The sequence below is a fragment of the Callionymus lyra genome, chromosome 6 (genome assembly GCF_982586985.1).
Source record: "Callionymus lyra chromosome 6, fCalLyr1.hap1.1, whole genome shotgun sequence".
NCBI lineage: Eukaryota > Metazoa > Chordata > Actinopteri > Syngnathiformes > Callionymidae > Callionymus > Callionymus lyra.
In genome coordinates this window covers 4,486,257-4,509,738 of record NC_141823.1, presented here as the reverse complement: position 1 = coordinate 4,509,738, position 23,482 = coordinate 4,486,257, and the positions used below count along the sequence as shown (strand labels likewise).

Sequence of the window (23,482 nt, the reverse complement as noted above, 5' to 3'; positions counted from 1 at the left end):
GCTTATTCTAACCCTGTGAAGAAAAAAATCAAAGGCAAGTGTCTTATATCGGGTCCAGTCTTTGATACAGACTCAAATACTATGACGACAATAAGATCTCTAGAAATGGGAATAGCCTCTTCCTAGAGATTTTGAAATCGTTACATGGTTCAGAAATGTACTATTTTTTATCTTCATTCTTCAACAAAGCCACAATGTTACCTTGAGGACGAGGCCACTATAAAGATCGGCCATTTCAATAGAACTTTTCTCTTGGCACTCTTAGACGTCTCTGCGATAGATCTCTGCTTTGCCAAGGTCCATGATCATGTAAGTTGTGTCTCTGACTTTTGCATATTTCACTAAATGAGCATTTTCTGTTAAACTCAATTCTGTGTCTGAGTCTTTCTTTAACCACCACCACATATCGAGACTGGGGTGGGGTCGGTTCATCTGAACCTATCTATACGTTTGCTGTTCTCCAGATATTCATCTCCTAACTCATACCATATTGCAAAATATCAGAAAACCGCGCCGATTTATTTTTGCTTTTTGGGAACTGGAACAAATGCTCTTACTATCGTACGAAAACACCGTCATCCTATCTGTGTCACAATGTTGATAGCATCGTAGGCTGGAAATCAGTATTTAAAGTTTTCCATGTACTTTGACTTTAAAACTATTGGGAGACGAAAAATCCCTTCAACGTACATAGTTTTGCTTCACTTCCATAGAAACATGGATGAAGAGAGTTTTTCTTTTTTTTTTGGCACAGATGGTTGGATCCAATCAGAACATTCCATTTTTTTAATAAAATGACTAAATCAGTTATTTTAATTAACAGATGGTTGATTCCAATTAAGTAGTTGAACAGTCCCACGCAATGGCCGGCGAAGAAAGAATCTCATTGGTGTATTTTACATCCTGACGTCGCGACCAAAAGGATCATTATTCAAAAAGCCACCTCCGACCTAGAGACCGAGTCATCGCTCTCACAATCCCCTGCATCTTCCAAGCGCTCCGGGGAGCGTGTTCCCTAATGATCATTATCGCGGCACATGGAGGTAAAGTTTTATCAAAGTTTGGCAGAGAGACGGCGGGTGAAGTTTACGTGGATCGTGAGCCAGAGATAAGAAAGTGAAATATGGATTTAATGACAGGCGTGCGACGGGCGGATCTGGCGTTGGCTCATTAGATCAACTGGTTGGTTTTCTTCGCGAATATGTGTCGGAGGATTCATCTTCAAACCGAAGCTTGTTTATTAGTTTGTCGGCGGTAAAACAGAGGGCGTTACAAAACAAGGAAACAAACGAAAGACACATCCTCTCATTTATAGAATAATAACGATAATAATTTACTATAATAAGAATAATCTTATTTATTTAAGGGGCACCTAATGTGTTGATTTAAGTGTCCCTTAAATTGTTCTAGGACCTCTATTATACTCGTCAGTTTCTTTTTGAACAAAACTCTCATTTAATAAAGATATTTACATTAGAAAATGTGCCTAAGCCCCGCCCACTTGAAAAGGTCTGTTTTGGCTGAGAGGAAATCTCGTACAAGCAAACCACGCCCACTCTGCTCTGATTGGTCATTCTGCAGGAGAGTCTGACCAGACTCTTGTGTTAGCGGCTAACTGTTAGCAGCCGGGGCGGCACAACCACAATACATGGGCAGGATCAGAGCTTTTTTGGAGACGGATTATCCCCTTTTCTGACGTCAGACTCGGCTCGCTGATCTTATTCTCGTTCTGCAAGATTTCAGACGGGGGAGAACTTTATTAAGTAATAACTTCTAAATGGAGAAACGTCATGATGTATGAACTACTGCACGTTGGAGAGGACGACTTCAACATTTTCAACATGTGAATAAGTCAGGAGAGTTTTCACATTCGGTGCCCTTTAAATAAAATACTTTTATTATAATTATTGAAAAAAGGCATATTATGATAAGTGCTTGCTTTCAAACGTCGCCTGTGTTCTGCTCTGTAATCTATGAAAATTGTGGGAAATCTTTTTCCATCAACGCAGATTTTCCTTTGGCTTTCAGTATTACTTTGGGGGCTAAGTTTTAATGAGTGGCTTTTAAAGTGAGTGTAAAATGCGACCAAATGAAGCATCAAAGTATGTATTACTACTTGGTCTAGTTAATTCTGTTAAGGTCCAAACCGGGGCCAATCTAGTAGTCGTACACCTTGTACTGATAGGTAATGATGGGCTGGTGGAGATTCATGTAACATCCTTTCATCAGAGCCCTCTAGATGGCGCTATCTTTGATTATATTTATTTTAAATGATATATCGCTTCTTCTTAAAACCAAAAACTACGGAGCTCTGGAATCAACAAAACTGCTTTATGAAACTTTGTGTTATGTTTTCACTTGTTTTCCTTTTGTTTCATTTTGTTTTCTCACTTCCTGTTTCCTCCTTTGCAATTGACCCCCTTAAGTCAACTCATGGAACACAGCTGGACCTCGTCATCGATCAAGAACCCTCACCTACTTAAACCACCTGAGTCCAGATCCAGAAGTTTTTCCTGCACTTATTATTCATTCCGTTCTATGGATCAACACTGTTGGATTTTTTGTTTTGTTTTGTTTTGCCTCTGTGCCAGAGTGCTTTAAGTTATTCTTTATAAGCAAGTGTTTTTTATCAGTTTCCAGGTTCCCTGTTGTTTCCTGGTCTTTTTCCAAGATTTTGCTTTTCTATGTTTAGTATTTGTATTGCATTGCTTTGGCTTTTATTAATCCAATGATGTCAACACTTGTCTGCTGGTTACTCTCACCTGCACTTGTACACATCGTGACCCGGAGAAAAAAAAGTAATGTATCTACCAACAGAAAAGTATTTTACACTCTTGAATAAGATAAAAGATATAAGCATGAAAACACTCTTAAGGTTTCATTTTCCTGGCATGCCGGGTTTAAACGCACCGAGGAGAGCAGTTTGAATTAAAGCCAACAACTGCAGAGGGATCTCAGAGCCATTAAACACCAACAAGAAAACGCTCTCCAAGGTCAGATAAAAGGGAAAGAAAAAAAAGCAAATATAAAAAAAACGTCCTTCAATTAAGAGCACAGAGTTCATCTTCGCTCGGCCCTGCATTTCCACGTGAAACACTCCAGACGAAAGAAAAAACACAAACACGGATTATTCATATCTGCAACATTACAAATCTCTCAGACCCGGCAGCGAACACACACACACACACACACTCTCGATCAATACGGACGCAGATGGGCACACAGATGCAAGGACACACACTCGGCTGCTGTTTTATTCATGGTGATGTGATGCTGGTGGACATGCATCCATGAAGAAAACTTTTCACGCCTCCGACAAAAACACATCCGCAGTCCCCTCAGTGCACTTAGCATCGAACTCCATCAACGTCTCTCGCTTCACAAAGTCCTCCGACATCCGACGTACAGTAGAAGTGAGAAGAATCCCTCGCTTTAGTTGTTGTTTTTGCCTCAAATACACGCACAGAACATCATTCTGCTGCGGCGCGAGGGGGGGTTCAAATCCCATTTTGGGGCAAACCAAGGGATTTCTTTTCTTTTTTGTTTGTCGGAAAACGTGTAAAATATGCTCGTGAAACTTTTACCGAAGGATTATTTTCTTCGGTAAATGTTACGTTATTAGGCAGATCTTGACCTTCAGAAGAATTCTCAACTAGAACGTGGCATTTAATTTGTCATCATCTCGCCTTAACATTTGCATTTGTGCCGAAACTACATAAAAATACAATTTATAAATTAGTGATTCAAAATAAATTGAGTAAAATAAGTAGGATCATTTGGAGAGGACGCACACGACAGCACCTGAAGAAGAGCCACACAGTCTCATTGAACGTCATCAGGTAAAAATTCAACGGTTTTTATACATTTTTAAAATCCGTCTGTTGTTTTTCTTCTGGGTAGGAACGTGTGGAGAGTGAGCTCCGTCTTTTGTTTAATTGATGAAAAAGCAGTTTGAATACATAATTACAACAACATGTTTGGGAAACATTTGAAATTATTTATATTGGGTTTCATTTAGGAAGAAAAACGTATAATTTTTAATATTTACTAGAAGGAACTCGTCACAATTATTAAGGGATTCATTAATTTTGTATTTAAAATATTTTTTATTTATCAAAAATTTGGACTGAAATAACAAAAAGGCTCCACCTATAACATACTTTATGTTATTTTGGTATGTCAAACTTATTTAAAATATTTTGCCTTATAAGACATTATACGAATATCGTTATATAACATTTTAAAGTTGTTGTTTTTTTGTTTTAGAGAAATAATGTATTTACAACTAGATAAATCTGGATAAAGAGCTACAATTTTATTTAAAACTGCATAAGATTAACTTTGATTTATTTATTTTAATGTTGTTATTATTGTTGTATGGTTTAAAAATGTCACTTTGTTTAGTGTCTTTGGCTCACGAACCAGAAATCTTGAAATATAATATATTTATATTTATTGAAACTGAGGTTGTCTACTAATATGACCAGTAAACCTTATATACGTGGATATATGTTGTGTGTAGGTTTTATTGTATTTTTTTTTAATGTTTTCTATATGTGATTTCATGTATTACCTTTTTTTAAGTGTTTGTTTTGCGACACTTTATTTGTGATAGAAAAAAAAGGCTTTTATAGGATAACAGGGAAGACGATAAGTGTTTCTTGACTCCAGAGAATGAAGCGTTTCTTCTCAGCCCAGCAGTAATTAAACACTGATGTAGACGCTGTGACAGACCAGCAGGGTGTTCTGGTCGCATGTGAACCAAAACTGCCGTGTCCAAAGTCAGAGGCAAACTTTGAATCAGCGTCTCCAGCGAGCCTCGCTGCACAGACCAGCAGGTGTGACCCATAAAAGCCTCTAAAGTGCTGCGTTATAGCATTTGTTCTTCTTCGTTTCCCTCCGACTTCGAACAGAGTGTCGGTGATGCGCTGAGCTCCCGGGGAAAAGAGAAGTCAAACTGTGATTTGTCACATTGTGTACATTCACTCTCCGACTATTTTTAGCAGCGGAGGCTCTTTTCTCGCCTCGCGCTCTTCCTTCTGACCGAGAGAGCATTCTTGATCTGAAGTGGAGAGGCGCAAATCCTATCTCCTTACAGGTGTGACCTCCTGACGGGAGTGAGGAAGGTTCAAAAGTGACATTGATCTTTTGATTCAATATCAAAGGATCCTCCGATGGCTTTGATCGGTCCATGGAACGGATACATATCACCCATTCGTATGGGCCAGTGAGCTCCTTTTAACACATGGCTGTGCTCACCTTTTCTACGGCACCTGTCAGGTAAGAAATATGACTTCAAGCTGTTAACTTAAGTCATAAAAACTGTACTTGTACAAAGAGAGTAATACAGAACCGTATCATTGAAGATCAGATTCCACTCTGAAGTTTCCGTCACATCTATAAGTAAGTAAGTAAGTAATTTGTATTTATATCTATATACTTCATCATACATTATTGATTATCTGAGAGAACAAAGGTCACAGGGTTGACCAATGATTACACTCAACAAACTCTGTCTCAGGCATTATCCGTTTTTTTCTCTCCAAACCAATAGAATTTAAAATCCTTCTCTTGACCTACAAAGCTTAACATGTTCTAACACCAACAAACATCACTGATCTAATGCAAACTTATCAACCTTCTAGGACGTTACGATCCTTAAACTCTGATCCATTAGTTATACCACGAATATCTAAATGTAGATTTGGAGCCAGGGCCTTCAGTTTTTAAGCCCCTCTGCCGTGGAACCAACTACCGGCTTCAGTCAGACATCGTTTTCTGTCCTATTGTAAACTCTCATCTTTTCTCTCACTGTAAACCCACAACAAGTATCGTAACAACACATTAGGGTGTCGAACACATCAGGGGCGTCGAACTCAATCTGACAAGTGACCAGAGTCCCAAACACAGAATAAGGTACAGGCAGGAACAAAATGAATGGAAAATGACAAGATTTGGCCTATGTGAAAATATCTTAATAAGCTGACAGAAAGTACACAAAAGTGTTTGTGAGGAGGGAAGTCTGGACCTATTGTGTGGATATTTGGATTTTAGATGATAAAAAAGAGCGAAATATGAAAAACAAACTAGACGAGTAATGAATAAACAATTGTGATTGAGTCACCATCAGTTCTAGAGATGAATCACTGATGTATTATTTACAAAGTAACTTTAGAGGCTGATGACTCATGAATGTGTCACAGATAAACAAGCCGGGAACACGTTTGTAACTGATCTCATGATATTCAGCAAACTCTCGATTCAATTCATCACCTCTGTACGAAACAAAAGAGAAACCACGTCAAACCGAAGAGACGTCGAGCCGCAGGAGATCATTGAACGGACGTCCTGCCAGACTTCAACCAGTCGACTCAATCTCATTAACAGTGATAAAAAGTCAAGCCAATCAATTCCTCACACGTTTAAATGTTATTAGAAGAAGAATCCATCAGCGGCTGAAAAAACAAGCCGACACTTTCGTCGATCGGAGCGAGACCGGGTCAGACAAACTTTAAAATCGAATTCCTGTTTTTATTGCAACGATGAACGTAAATGCCATCATGTCACTGGGTGTTTTAAATTATTTTTAATTAAATTGACTTTTTTTTAGAAGCGAGAAAAAGGCTGAGATGAGTCTCGCACTCATCTCAGCAACAAACTGCCAGACGTCGATGGAGAAGTTAAAGATCTAAGTCGAATCCAGACACAAATCTGAAGCTGTTCAAGGCTTCAGATGCATAATTTACAACATTTGCAGGCTTATGTATATTTGTTCAACTACAGATTACTACTCGAATAAAACTCAAGGAGATCGACAAGTGCACATTTTGCAACTCATTTAGGCTTCCTTCACTGACACAGATTCACACAGACTTGTGTCAATATTAACCCTTTGATTCAAGAGATTCATGATCTCGACTCTCTTGTGTTTTCAGATGACGACGCTGAGGCGAGCGTAGACGACTCATTCTTTATCGGACGTAGACAGAAATCCTTAGCAGCAACCCGTGGGCGGCGCCTACCTGTGGTCTGGGGTGTCCTTTCACGATGCACTGCAGCACCAGAGTGTCTCCTTCTTTGATGGTGTAGATCCTCTCGCTGATGTTGTCATCCTTCACGTTGCAGGCGGCTCCTGAGTGCACGATCTGAGCGTTGGCTGGAGCTGTGGAAGGCAAACAAAAACACCTGTTAAAACACCAGTCGATGAAGAACGTCACTGAGGCAGGACCGTGTGAAACATTCACTGTCCTGACACCGAGAAATAATGTCCATGAGCAGTTGTGTCCAGAGATGATCCATTTTTTTGCACTCAAACCTATTTCATCAGATTGTTTTGAGTGAAACAGTCACATAAAGGTTTGATACTTTAGTAATTTCAGTATTTGAATTGAGTTTAAGTGTAATGTTTTCCATTGTTGTCAGAATATTTCTCTCTTTCTTCCTCTTTTCCCCTTGTTTTTAAAACTGAATTCATCCAGCCTCTATATACGCTGGATTCACAAGGAACCGGCGTCAGCTCGTCCACAATCCTACCTGGCATGACATTGAAAATCCCTCGCTTTCATGTTTGTTTTTTGATCCTGTAGACATGTACTTTGAAAGAAAACATTCATTAATGCTTTAATTTACTCGTTTTTGGTGAGTTTGATTTTGATTATTGGCTTTTATTCTTCTCGTGTCTCTAAAGTAGGGACAGTATAAAGTATTTCCGAAGTCATGGTCTTTGAAGTCATGTGTACTTCTCCAAGGTTTTTATATATTTAAAATTGATGTATTCATAGACATTAACATTGGTAAGATTTTACATTTTATCATGTGGAATGTTTTCCTTTTTCCTCCTTTTACCAAAGTGTTCGTCTGTTGCAAAGATTTTCTTAAATATTATTGATGGAAATTCTCTCTGCATCTGTTCTTCTCTTCATTCGTGTGAGTTTTAAAAGTAATGAGAAGATGTTCAATTATTTTCAGTCTCCGTACATTACAAACAGTGTGTGTCTCTAATAACTCAGACCATATTAAAACACCCTGCATTATTAAACAGAAGCAAAGCCCGAAATAAAATAAAACACTTGATAAATTGTGAGGCTTTGAAGCCATGAGACAGAAGGTATGAAGAAAATCATTTTTTGGAGGAAACGAAAAACAATAAATTAAATGAAATATTGTAGGTATATCTATCCACAATTTTAAATTCATATTATCTTATTGTTAATATTTTCCCATTTAAAAATGTTCGATATTAATGTAAAAAACTTAGCGAGTATGAAAATACAACGTTCTTTCAATTGAATCATGGGAAAAATGACCTATAATACCAAATAGAACAAAGATGAGTTGATATTCTCATCAAAACTGCTTTAATTTAATGTATCCTTCAATCAGAAAGTTGATCCTATATTCTGTTATTATTATTGTTATTATAACTATTATGTCTGTAATTATTATTATGGTTTTTCACTTCCCTCTTTCAGAACGATTGTGTTCAACAGAGACGTTGTTGTTAAAGGTGTTTAGTTGTTAGTTTTCAAATAAACGTAGCAAACTGTACAAGCTTTTAATGTTGTAATCCAGAAATTTAGACTTGAACTGTAATCGGACGCCTGAAGAAGAACGACGTTTGATTCTCAAGCCTGGAAAGGCAACGAGAGAGACGAACACTCTTGACGTCGGCGCAATGCGAGATCCGAGCAACAAGGATCATATCAACGTCGGCCGCTGGAGCAGAAGAACCTCGCGAGTTGCCTCACATGACTTCCCCCCTCGCTCGTGACGAGGCGAGGCAGACGGCGAGAGAAGCAGCGGGTGAGTAAGAAAAGGCAGGATCAGAGTGTGAAGCCCCCGGGGGGAGGCGGGCGAGAGGGGGGGGAGGCACGATGATGTGATTAGCATCGATTCACGGCGAGAACAAATCTTCTCTTCGCTCGACGACTGTTAGCGTTGAACCGACAGGAAGGAAGTGGGTGTTCTAAGTTCACCTTCCACCCCGTTCACCGCCTCGGACCGAGGAACCAAAACGCTTCGGTGGGTTTTGACGACTCACGATTTACTCGAGCCTTTTTCCAAGCTAGACAACTTGACACACATAATGTTCCGACTTCAACTGGAAATAAACGTTTATTAAATCTATAATAACTTCATTTAACAGCTCATGAACGGAACCGTCGTTACGACAGAATTTAGACTTCCTTCTTCCACCGAAACCAACTTTTAAACATCCGTCTATGATCGATGCTTCATGAGATTCTGACTTCATTCTCTTCTGAAGGAATAAATCAATCGCTCAGTTTAGAAATAAGGCCACAGTTGTCGTGGATCTCTGACTCACAGCTTTTTCCAGATTCTCATTCTGATGTCGCTGCATCTGCTTCACATTTTCTCTGTTTACTCGAGACTTTCAGACACTTTTTCTTCCTCCGCTTGAGAATCATTTTTTGTGTTAAAATGGCCCACATTTACCAAGCACTGGTGAGGAAGTTACAGTTTCACACGATGACTTTGAAAAAGTGCAACAGAAGCAGGTTTTTTGGCCTTTAACCTTTATTAATCCGTCGCTAAGGAGCTCAGAGCCGACCTGAGCGAGTAAACATGTATAAAAATCTTGCTGTAGGTGATTTTCATGTCTTATATTTAATGTGAATATAGTAAAAAAAATGTATTTTATATATTTATCACAACAGAAATACAATTATTCTTTTTAAATATTTCATTAAAATGGTCTATGTAATAAAATATTTTCTAAATGTTACATAGTTGAACATGATTTATTTTCTTGTTGCTTATATTTTTATATCTGTATTAAAATGTATTGTTTTGTAAGAAACATCAATCCAAAACATTAAATGTATTTTGTTTGGTTTTTCTTGTTGGCATTTACAGTTTTATTGTCTTTTATGTTACTTTTGTTGTGTGTGTTTCTTTAGCTACATATTCAATAAAACATTATTTCATATTATAATGTTATTTTACCCTTTATTACCCTGTAATACATTTTTTTTCTCATCATCTTACTCATATAAACAAAAAACTTTTTTTTTTGTAAAATTCTGTATTTGCTGTGGATAATTTGGAAAAAAAAAATAGTCAATAAAGTTCTACCTAACCTAACCTAAAATCATGTAAAAAAAAAGCTCATTATCTAATTTTTAACGTAGATTTGTCATATTGCAATTTATGCTACTCAACCGTAACATTTTTCATACTAGACCAGAGTGGCAGGGGACACCCTGGACAGAAAGCCACCATCTAAAGGAGTAAATTTACTTACAATATAATAATTGACAAACAATTTAAGCCGATTTTCAGAATGAAGCCAAGAATGATTAGACATTTTTCTTTCAGGATTACTGACGAGCTGACGCTGGTTCCTTGTGAATCCAGCGTTTATAAAAAACTGGATGATCTCATATTTTATTTATATTTTTCATATGTAATATTTTTTCATTCTATTCCTCTCCTTTTTCTTTCGGCCCCTGATGACATTTCATTGTCCGTCTTCGGTTTAGAGTCGATGAAGGATTTTTGCACTACAAAGATTTGATCAATTTAACAGAAGGTAAAACATGTTTTGGAATATTTTAGGTCAGTCAGAAAGAAAAGTTTCTTAGTTTTTTTCAGTCTCAGCACACGTACCATTAGTTGATAGTTATACTATCCGGCATATTTTGGGTCGAACATACTTCGCTCAAAGGAAAAGACCAGTGAGAATTTTTTTCTTTTTTCTTCTCTCTTTGTTCTTTCTTTTTTCCAAGTGTGCCAACGATGTGAAAGATTTTCATCTCTTTGGTGGAACTCTCGCTTCATCTTTTCATCTGAGGGGGAAACGCCAGAGATGTGAACGCAGACCTGGAGAGCGAGGCATCGCACTGTGTTCCGCAAAAGAGCGATCAACGTCAGACCAGAGAAGACACTTCTGTCGGCCGTGAACGTTTGATGGAACTTCCATCGATCGCATCGATGGATCAGAGGTTCGAATCCCAGCGCGGCTACAGACGGCTTCGACCCGACAACCCTCGGGTCGTTTTAGAATGTTGTTGATCTAACAATGTTTCTCTCAGACTAAACTTGAACAAAGAAACGTTTTAACCTGCTTTAGAAGCACATTATCCTGGAGCGTTGGACTTGTTTAGTAGCAGGTAGATTGATAGTTACCGTTACACACGATTGGTGAAATGATTCAACACAATCGTGTGAAAACGTTGAATGACTTAAGCAGCAGAATAAGAAACACAAACATATCCAGAAAAGACTTGAAGGAGGAGTTTCTTCACTCGTCTAAACTTAATTTCTCATCACGGAAAAATCGTAAAATAAAATCTGATTTTAAGAGAATTAATGTGTGTTCATCCATAGTTTTGATGCCTTCAGTGAGAATCTATTATGCAAATGATCATGAAAACAAATGATCCAGAAAATTGAGTGTAGATCGATGGACACTTTCCACCCTCAACGTCCTCCATCCTAGTGACGTAGATAACACTAAACTGAAGATACGTCAGTGACTCTTCGGAGCAGATACCGACGTAAATGTCTCGAAAAAACACTATTTTTACCACAAAACAACAATAATAACACAATGAAACACAACTTAATAACTTAATAACGTTTCAATTGGAGAAAAGTGTTGTCAAGTGTCAGTGATAGTGTTTCAACGACTGGTTTCAATCAGTGTTAAAAAGTAGTAGAAGAAGAAGCTGTCGACTCATTTCCTGTTAGTGTGTAGCAGCAGAGTTTGATTTGAGACAGTACTACACTGTAAGTGTGTAGCAGCAGAGTTTGATTTGAGACAGTACTACACTGTAAGTGTGTAGCAGCAGAGTTTGATTTGAGACAGTACTACACTGTAAGTGTGTAGCAGCAGAGTTTGATTTGAGACAGTACTACACTGTAAGTGTGTAGCAGCAGAGTTTGATTTGAGACAGTACTACACTGTAAGTGTGTAGCAGCAGAGTTTGATTTGAGACAGTACTACACTGTAAGTGTGTAGTAACAGAGTTTGATTTGAGACAGTACTACACTGTAAGTGTGTAGCAGCAGAGTTTGATTTGAGACAGAACTACACTGTAAGTGTGTAGCAGCAGAGTTTGATTTGAGACAGTACTACACTGTAAGTGTGTAGCAGCAGAGTTTGATTTGAGACAGTACTACACTGTAAGTGTGTAGCAGCAGAGTTTGATTTGAGACAGTACTACCCTGTAAGTGTGTAGCAGCAGAGTTTGATTTGAGACAGTACTACACTGTAAGTGTGTAGCAGCAGAGTTTGATTTGAGACAGTACTACACTGTAAGTGTGTAGCAGCAGAGTTTGATGTGAGACAGTACTACACTGTAAGTGTGTAGCAGCAGAGTTTGATTTGAGACAGTACTACACTGTAAGTGTGTAGTAGCAGAGTTTGATTTGAGACAGTACTACACTGTAAGTGTGTAGCAGCAGAGTTTGATTTGAGACAGTACTACACTGTAAGTGTGTAGCAGCAGAGTTTGATTTAAGACAGTACTACACTGTAAGTGTGTAGCAGCAGAGTTTGATTTGAGACAGTACTACACTGTAAGTGTGTAGCAGTACTACACTACTTAGATCTGAAGACAACCCTCCGGCCATGTGAAATAAACACAGCGGGCTGGATTTGGCCCCCGGGCCATTCGAAAAAACAAAAGTTGAGTTTTATTCGTGATCCTCGTCCAGTAAAAAGTGTTTGTCCTCCAGCTCTGATCGTTTCTCTTGAATAGTTTGTTTTTTTGTGAAAACTCCTGCGTCACGACGTCGAAGGCTTCGTCGTATCGACCGAAAAACTTTTTCTTTCTCGGTGAACAGACGGACTTCGGTCCAGAAGAACAAAGACAGATCTTGAGACGTCGTCTCTCCTCAAGGATGGCGAGCCGGGAGTCAATGGTGTATCGCAGGAGATTTGAACGTGTCCTTCAGCGAGAGAGAGAAACCTCTTCATCAACTCCACACACTTCAATCAAACAGAAGCAGAGGATGAGATGAAGAGGCTTGTGTCGGAGGAGAAGAAGGAGAGAACAGAAGTGAGGGAGCGACAGGAGGAACCAGAAGAGTTTCATCAAGTTTACTGGTCCATATGTAATGAGACTTGATGGACGATAAAACGTGTGGATTGTACTTCCTGGTTTTATCATCTGGACAGGTCATGTGACTGGACAAGAGAATAGACGCCCACTAGAGTGGTGTGTAAACAGGGCGGCCATCTTGGTTCAGTGTCACTCGCTCCTACAGTGCATTACGTCTATAGAGCAAAGATGTGTTTTCACTATAAAAGTTAATCATAAATCGCTCATTTGTCAAGTTTTTTTCACTGGGCTTGTTTTTCAAACCTCAGACCAGATAGATAGACATTATGGGAAGGAAAATTTGACTATAAAATCTATAAAAAATAAACATTTTGAAGTGATAAATGAAACAACTACGAAAGGTATGCTGAGGATAATGTCACAATATTACATAATGTTTTAAAATGAAATATTCTACTCAGAAAACGTGAGATAAAATGATGATTAGTATCATTGCAGTGTAATAAGAAGTGTACAAATGACAGTAGATTGTTGATACAACCTCAGTAATAGATTTGTAAATAAAACCCTCTAAAAATACAACTAATTTGACAGAAATTACTTTAGATTTACAAAAACAATTGATTACAAAAGAGCTAAACATTAGTTCAAAGATCACACAAATGCACAGGTTTCATGTCAAGGAATTAATAATAACTATTTACAACCTTACAAAACATACTAAACTAAAACCCATTAAAGATCCCAGGAGATCTCGTTGGTATATATTCCGCTCATTAGATCCACAGGCGCCACAGAAGTCCTGCATCTTCTGATAGTTAATCATCTGCTGACAACATAACTAGTTAAACTAGCATTTTTAAAATATCCAAGCAGCCTGTATCATACAGTAAATACATGTACGACGGTTTGAACAAACTTGTTCTCTTTTCTTCTCATCCTTTCTTCACTCTTTCATTCATTTGCTTAATGCGTCGTCAGCTTCTTCTTTTCTTCTTTACTTTATAGTTGTTTACTTTGGTTAGTTTGTTGTTTTCCTTTCCTTTATTTGATTTTTTCCTCTCTTTTTCCTCATGCATTCCATTTGTTCTCATCCATGACATCTTTCTCCATTTTCTCCTCTTATTTCTCTTTGTTCTTCCAAAACATTCATCTACTATTTTCCACTTTCTGTCGTTTCTATACTTATTTTCTCTTTCAATTAATTTTTTTTATCATTCCACTTTTCTATCTTCATATTCTTTTCTTTCCCTTCCTCGTTATTCAGCTCTTTCTTTTTTTTATTTAGCAATTCTCCTTCTCTTTCACACTTTCCTTTTTCTTCCATCACTTTTTAAGATGATTTCCTAATGTATCACTTTATTATTTCTTTGCTCTCTCTCTCTCTCTCTCTCTCTCTCTCTCTCTCTCTCTCTCTCTCTCTCTCTCACTTTCACATCGATTTTTAAGATCTTTCCATTTATTTTTCATTTCGTCTGTTCCATGCTTTGTTTTCATCTTCTACCCGTTCTCTTCTTCTTCATCCTATTTCCGATTGTTGTTATCACTTCCACAGCTTTTATTTCCTGTTTTCTTCATGCTCAGTTCTTCTCTCTCAATCTTTTTTTTTTCATTTTCCTCTCCCCCTTTCATTGTTATTATTCATGATCGTCTTCTTTCTTTCGCTGCCTATTCTTTTATTTTTCTTAAACTAGAATATATCATCTCTGTGATTATTCCTTTTCTCTCACATCCTTTCTTTCTCCGTTCAAAAACAACATGAATGTCCCGCCCTTCAATTATTTCTCCCTCCATTCATTCTCTACTACTATAGAAGGAGGAGAAGAACATCAACATGCAGGACTCGCGTCCATGAAGTAACTGCAAGAATCCATCACTCTATCGTTACGTTGCTCATCAGGATGGATGGACGGCGAAGGAGGAGGAGGAGAAAGGGGGGATTCAAACGGCCTCTCCTCCACCACCCTCCACCTTCATTTGTCCAGGTGAGAAACGCTCGGTTACCACGGCCAAACAAAGGTGGCGAGGCGTCCATGAATCAGCTCGACGTGAGCCGATAGTTATGTTTCACTTCCCGACGAATGTCCATCGAATGTTTGGCGACAGCTTCTGGCGCGACGCTCCTGATCGAAGGCCGATCCCAGGTGATCGATGGATCTCCGGACGTGGATGGATGGCCGTCGCCGCCGCCGCCCGCCCGGGAACGACGCTCATTTTTCACGGCGATTTCAATTGACGCTCCGCCGAGCTCCACTGACCACTGCGGCGGGTTTTGTGCGCTGACGGCTCCGTCCTATCTCTGGTTTCTTCATTCATTTATTTAATCTCAACATTTATAATTCACTTCCCGGGGCCGGGATGATGGATCCAGCGACGGGTTTGAAGGTTGTTTTGTTTCCTTGATGGACGCGTCTATTTGAGGACGTGAGTTGCACATGATCGAAGGTGAAACAAGTCTAAAGTGTTGAACTGCTCAAAGACACAACATCTTTTTAGTCGTTTCGGGTCGAAACCAAATCTTTCAGATTCACTTCACAGGAAGTACGAGTCTGATGTTGATTTTTTCATTCTTTCAAATGATCTTCTTCACCTTTATTGTATGTTTTTCCCACCTCTTTTTCATGTCTTTTCTACAAATCTATACTTTATTTTTCGTTCCTTTTACTCAACAATGTTTTTCCTTTCTTTGTCCCCCCTCCTTTCTTCTTTCTCTTTTCCATCATTCATTTTTGTCTCCTCAGTTTTTCACTTTTATTTTTGACATTTGCTTCCTTTATTTCAAGTTTCTCTCTTTCCTCTGCTATAATGTTTATTCAAAGGGTGATACTCGTCTTTTCTTTATATCTTTTTCTTGTCCTGCATTAACGTTTTATTCCCATTTATTACCTTTAACCGCCTAAATGCTTTCTTCGTCTATCTTGGTTATTTTAGTCTAAATCTTGTCTTTCCTTTCATTTTCCGTTTACATTGATCACTTACTTCTTCTTCTAACACAATTTCTTTTTAACATGATACTTCTCTTTCTGATCTTTCCTTTTGTCTCTTTTATCTCCTGTTTTCTTCCTGGTAACATAGATTCTCTCCATCCTCTGTTATAATGTTGTATTTGAAGTATGATACTCTACTTTCTACGAAAGCGCAGAAATGACAATGTTATTTGAAGATTTTCTGACTTTTCTTCTTGTTCAAACATATTGTCAAACATGTTTATATAGAAGAAAAATTGGTCAAACTTTCTTCAGAAACCTTGCGAGACAAAAGTGCCACAGTTGCATCTCAGATTTGTTTAAATCACACATTAAAACGGATGATTCTGAGCATGTATATATATTTATATACTGTACATGCTCAGAATATATATATATATATACATAATTAATTCACGGAAATATAACACTCGATTAAAACTTTAACCTATTATAAATAACGATACGACAATACGTTAAAACATATTTGGAATAACGTTTAAATGTGTTTCAATTACGTTGAAACTTGTTTGACAACAACATTGGAACGAAGTCAATGACATTGGCAGAACTGAGTTTCCGTATCTTTCTCTCCTTTTAATCCTCTTTATTTCCGTCCTCCTGAGTTTTTATTTCCCTTTCATTTGATCTGCCTCCATGACTTGTTTCTTCCCTTCTTCAATATTTCATTTGGTTTTGATCTTGTTGTCACTCACGACACATCAAACACCACTTCCTGGTTTGGGGAAGAGAACCAGAGCGACTGAACCACCGGTTATAATGGGGGTCTTTTTGGAGGCGGTGGGCTGGCACGTTACTTTTGGACGGGTGTGTTTTATGGGTGATCTTTAGGTATAGCTGTTTTTGTTTGGATTTTATATTGTGAGGTTTGACTCATTGTGTATTTGTCTATTCATTCAAGATTATCTTTGTTTAATTTATTGCATGAAATGGATTCATCCGAGGCTGGAGCTACAGTCTGGGTCGTACAGTGTTACGGTTAACAAAAGAAAGTCAGGGAAGTTAAAGATAAAATTGGATTCAAAAAGATTTATTAATTCAAATTTCCAGTGAAAAAATGTTATGATTTGTTACTGAAAATATATAGAGAACGATATTACTAAAGATAAATATATAATATTGTAAATTAAGTTAAGTATAAGTTATAGTAACCCGTCAATATACCTACATTCATGCAAAAAAATAGATCCCGATTCACACTCCAAACCAGTAGGTTGCGGTTTTGAACTTTTGCGTTGTTTGCGATAAAACAAGAAGAAGAAAAGAGGACAGTGTAGTGAAGTTACATGTGGCTTGTGAGGATTTCATGGAATTTTAACATGGCGGACATTTGTGTGTTTTATGGATTTTTTTTTTTTTTGAATGATTGAAGAAAATTGTTTAAATTTTGCTAAATAATGATAATAAAAAAACTGTCTTTGGTCTCATCTTTCAACTCCAGCCCTCATTGTCCTTTCACACTTGTCTTTCCAGGTAACTATTCTCTCTATCCTCTATGTTCATTTTAAAGTACGATACTCATCTTTTTCTTTCTCTCTTCTGACTTCTCTTTCTTTTCCTGCCTTCGTTTCCCTTCATTCCCTTCATCTGCCTCAATGACTTTTTTTCATTTCTTTTAAATCTTTGATCGTCGATCACTTCTTCTCTCAATCTTGTTTTCTCCCTTTTCTCTTCCTTTCAGTTCCGACGATAATTCTTCCCTATATCGTCCTTTTCTTCTCTCCTCTCTCTCTAATCTATCTTTTTCTCTCCATTTATTTATTCCCTGCTCGTGACGCTCTCTATCCTCAGCTGTTTAACTTGAAGTATGAAACTCATGCACCTTCGTTCAATCCTTCTTTCTTTCTTTCCCCATCCCTCTCTCTCTCTCACGTCGTCGGGACGGAGAATCACCGGAGACGCCCGAGGCCGGAGCAGACGGAGAGTCTTTCTCTCGCTCCGACCTCCGGGCTCACCGATGAGACGTCAGGAACGTAATGATTCACCATTTCTTTCTCCGGCGTCTCCGTCTCCGGTCTGGAGTCCAGAGCGTCGCAGTAAATGCTGCGACGCTCCCTGTGCGACTGCGATGCCTTCGCCCCGGAGGTGAGACGTGGCGAGTCTCGGGGGAAAGACAACATAAATATGACATGATCGTGGCCCCTGGAGCCGCCTTCATCATCCTGCCCTTCAGCAAGGCACTTAACCCTCTGCACGGATGCGGTCGGTGTCAGGATCTGCCGCGGTCGTCTGCGGTGGATGAACACATGATGTTTGCTATGATCAAGGAGGTGAATATCAAGTTTATTAGAGTCATTACTCAAGATAATCCATGTATGTCGTTGTGTCCTGATTCAACACCTCTTTTGTTGTCTTTATCTCTTCTTGGTCCAAAACTGTCCTTTACTGATAATAGGTTTGACTCGACAATCAATCACATTTTTAAAATTGGTTAAAGTACAATTTCGATGTGTATTTCAACATGAAATAAAAAATATTTTTTAAGTCCAATTAAATCATTTCCTCATGGTTCCTTTACAAAGTAAACTGTTCCTTGAACATTAAAAACAAATGTAACCTTTTTAAAATATAAAACATTTCCAATTTGTATGCGTCAATTTTAAACTTTTCCATGAAGTTTGACGTCCATTTATCACATGTTAGAGCTTCACGCGTTCCAAAGTTTCATGTTGATTAAATCAAAACATCTCAAAGAGGTTCTTCCCCCTGAAACGTGTGCGAGATGTAGCATGTTAGCATGTTAGCATCTTAGCTTACGCTACAAACATGCTTAAACTATGTTACATTTTTCTCAAAAAGTTTTTTTTGTTGAAGCTTCAATTCAAGATGGACGTTACAGACGATGCAGTATGGAGGGATTTGGGAGTTTTTAAGTGTCTTTTTGGACGAAGAAAACTGAGCTCCAGTTGTTACATTAAAAAGAACAAACATTTTTGTCTATAACTATAAAAAAGAACAGAATACTCTGAAAATAATCCAACATTAGTCGACATGAGGGCGAGTAGAAAATGAGTTTTTGGAAAATTTTGGGTGAACTAACCATTTGATGCAATTTAAGTAAGTAAGTAAGTAAGTCATTTGTATTTATATAGCGCTTTTCTAGACCAGGGTCACAAAGCGCTTAAACAATCAAAACAAAATTCAATAAAGTATATACTTTAAAGATCAAGATAATACTGAGAACAACACAGGAGTTCCAGAAAATCATGGAAAAGCCTGAACAAATAAAAATGTTTCTTAAGATTAAAGACTAACATAATCTAATTTAAGAACAACTCTACACTGTACCACATTTTTAAAAGTCGCCAAAGCAGATTTATGTAAATAGGTTTAGGGAAAATTTTACCCAAATGTATATTTTAAAATAAAATAAAAATGGATTTTGAGTCCAGTGAATTACTTTCCTCGACTACTTTTGTGCTGAATTTGTAAATAATCCTTTACAACGTAAATTGTGCCTCGTTCAAAATAAGTTAATATAGATTACGGTTTTCATGTAAACTAATATAAAATCAAACTTATCATTCCCGTTTTTAAGACTTTTCGTAAATTAAATTTAATGCATTTTATTGCCAGGACCTTATTTTTAGATTCAATGCCTTTGAAGACTTTTTGAAGATCAACAAAAATTCTCCAACTTCTCTGCACAAGCCTCAGATTTTCCTGTTCAGGTCCGTTCTAGTCTCTCCTATACAAACTGAACGAGAGGATAAAACAAACACCTGGAGACGAAGGGAAGATCAGTGATGGTCTGGTGAAGCTTCATGAAACAGTGTCATGTTGTTCAGAGGTCAGTAGGTGGCGCCATCAGTTTAAAAATGATGTGAAAACAAGGAAAAATAGTGCAGAGACGCCATCTAGTGGACTCTGAAAATAATGACACTGTTTCATGAAGCTTCATCAACACATCACTACCATCTAGTGGACTCTGAAAATAATGACACTGTTTCATGAAGCTGCATCGACACATCACTACCATCTAGTGGACTCTGAAGATAATGACACTGTTTCATGAAGCTTCATCAACACATCACTACCATCTAGTGGACTCTGAAGATGATGACACTGTTTCATGAAGCTTCATCAACACATCACTACCATCTAGTGGACTCTGAAGATAATGACACTGTTTCATGAAGCTTCGTCAACACATCACTACCATCTAGTGAACTCTGAAGATAATGACACTGTTTCATGAAGCTTTATCAACACATCACTACCATCTAGTGGACTCTGAAGACAATGACACTGTTTCATGAAGCTTCATCAACACATCACTACCATCTAGTGGACTCTGAAGATAATGACACTGTTTCATGACACTTCATCAACACACCACTACCATCTAGTGGACTCTGAAGATAATGACACTGTTTCATGAAGCTTAATCAACACATCACGACCATCTAGTGGACTCTGAAGAGGATGACACTGTTTCATGAAGCTTCATCAACACATCACTACCATCTAGTGGACTCTGAAGATAATGACACTGTTTCATGAAGCTTCATCAACACATCACTACCATCTAGTGGACTCTGAAGATAATGACACTGTTTCATGAAGCTTCATCAACACACCACTACCATCTAGTGGACTCTGAAGATAATGACACTGTTTCATGAAGCTTCATCAACACATCACTACCATCTAGTGGACTCTGAAGATAATGACACTGTTTCATGAAGCTTCATCAACACATCACTACCATCTTGTGGACTCTGAAGATAATGACACTGTTTCATGAAGCTTCATCAACACATCACTACCATCTAGTGGACTCTGAAGATAATGACACTGTTTCATGAAGCTTCATTAACACAGCACTACCATCTAGTGGACTCTGAAGATAATGACACTGTTTCATGAAGCTTCATCAACACATCACTACCATCTAGTGGACTCTGAAGATAATGACACTGTTTCATGAAGCTTCATCAAAACATCACTACCATCTAGTGGACTCTGAAGATGATGACACTGTTTCATGAAGCTTCATCAACACATCACTACCATCTAGTGGACTCTGAAGATGATGACACTGTTTCATGAAGCTTCATCAACACATCACTACCATCTAGTGGACTCTGAAGATAATGACACTGTTTCATGAAGCTTCGTCAACACATCACTACCATCTAGTGGACTGAAGATATTGACACTGTTTGAGTCCACCGACTATGCACTCGCATGTAAGACGTTCCTAATTGGCCACAAAAGAGAAGCAAATCCAAGCTCCCGGTGAATCGACGAGTATCGATTCATCTGAAGACACTTTTCTACGCGAAGATTCGTTCTGAGTCTTTATCCCAGTCTTACAATTACACCCCCGTCCTCCTCCCCATCAAACCCCTGCCGCTTCATTTATGACTCAAATAAGCATATGTTATACCTGGGGAGGTTCGTGCGGCATATGGTGCGCGCACACACACACACACACATGCACACTCACACACACAGACACACACACACACATGCACACACACACACACACACACACACACACACACACACACACACACACACACACACACACACTCAGTGGAAGAAGCAATAACCCCTTGTTTTGTGTTGCAGACAGCTGCTTCTATGTTGTGTTGTGTCTTCTCTCAGCAGATGTTGGATTCAGAATTGAGTTCCAGATGTTAAGATTTTCCCAAAACAATGCAGTTATAATTTTACTGAGCTGGCGTTGACCACTGAGACCTCAGGCTGTCCAAGACACGGAGCAGAGAAGAAGTTTTGTGTTTCTGACGAGAACATGTAGATTTCTTTAATTCTTTAATTTAATTAATTTAATTTTTTTCTTTTCCCTCTATGTTTTTGTAGATGGATTCAACTGTCTGAAGGTTTATCAGACACTAGTGGTCACGTTATGATGTTTACTCAAGAGCCCTGGTCCCCAACCACCTGGCCGAGGCCCCAAACGTGAGGCCCCTGAAAGAAAAATTGAATTATTTATGTTGTATTGATCATTATTTTGAAAAAAGTTCATATTTTTCTGACTCTTGACAAGTGAAGACACTTGTTTAGGTCAATTTTACTCAAAAATAATAATCGTGCTATTTTATTTTTGCTATTTAAAATCAGTCTGTGAAAATAATTCCAATTTTGAAACCATTCCACTGTGAAGCTAGACATCCGTCATAAAACTTTGTTTCCTCAAAAGTATTCCCTTCTTGCGTTCCAGTCGTGTAGTTTCAAGTCCTGATAATAGAGTTTTTAGATCCATTTTTTGAGTAATATTCAAAATATATGAAGCCTTAAGCTTGACGCTCTCATCCCTTGACTTCAAAAATGAAATCCAAGAATTTAGGAATATAAAATAAAAAGAAAGAACAAGAGATTAAAAAGGGGGGGATGATCCTGAAAGAAACTGGCAGCCAGTGAAGAGTTTGAAGGAGAAATGTGAGTTCTTCTACTAGAGCAGCTCAGAATTCTGGCTGCAGAGTTTTGTATGAACTGCAGGCGAGACACATCCTTCAGAACAAGCAGTTCTTGCTCTTGCATGCAGTATGTTGTGAATTCTGAAACCCTACTGCCAGCGTCTGTCAGACTAAACTACTTAAACCGAATTTCAAATGCAAAAAATGTCATATTAATTAATTCATGTTCAACGAATGATTCCCTTAAACAAAGTCACGGCGGGGATGGATCCCAGTTACTTCGGGGTGAGGGGCGAGGGACACTCTGGAAATTTCTGTTGCTCAGTCGCTCTCACTGACACACGGACTCACACAGACACACACTTTCTCAATTAACCTCTGTATGTTGTTGTTCCTGCGAAAACAGCGAGAACCAATCTCTTCCAATACCACAAATACATTTTTGGAGAGCTGCTTGGCTGAGGTCTGTACACTCTTAGTGCTCTGTTTGTTTCAGAGTTTGTTTAATTTGCAGGAGATACTTGAAAAAAAAAGCAATATTTTAATAGTTACCAGCAGTTAATGGGTGATATAAACAACATGTTTTATTTATTCTCACCCCTTCCTTGTGTGTCATGAGGGCTTGAGTGCAGACTAATGGCATTTCAATCCATTTAGATGTGGAAAAACTGATTTGACATTTAACTGATTTAAGTTAGAGGCTCGGTCGTGGAATAAATTAAACTCACAAGTGTGTTTCAAGCATAGTTGCAGCTGCGAAGACGAACTCCTCACAGCGGTCACTCCAGGTGAGGAGAGAGGGAGGAAAATGCGAAGATGGGTTTGTTCCGGGCCGGACCGTGACAGGACGAGCGAGAGTCACATGTTTTCAGCCAATAAACCAGAGAAGAGACTCACAAATGCTGAAGTGGCCGCGATCCTGACGAATGAGAACGCTGGGGGTAAAAAAAAAAAAGGGAAGATCGACGAAGGCGCAATTAGTTCCCTCGCCAGACGATCCGGATATTCCAGAAGAGTTTCAGCAAAAGTTCACGCCGGGAAGATTTTCATCTGTTGCTCATTAAAAACAAGTCTGAGAAAT

The 23,482-nt window shown here is 38.4% G+C and overlaps 1 protein-coding gene across 2 annotated transcripts in view; it reads right to left on the bottom strand.

Annotated features, from left to right (window-relative positions):
• The window catches only part of mdga1 (MAM domain containing glycosylphosphatidylinositol anchor 1), a 246,681-nt gene that overhangs the window by 146,715 nt on the left and 76,484 nt on the right, over positions 1-23,482 (bottom strand). For both annotated transcript variants that reach the window (XM_087793129.1, XM_087793130.1), the window contains exon 3: positions 7,023-7,162. In XM_087793129.1, the coding sequence (XP_087649255.1) occupies positions 7,023-7,162 (140 nt within the window). The remainder of the gene's footprint in view (positions 1-7,022; positions 7,163-23,482) is intronic.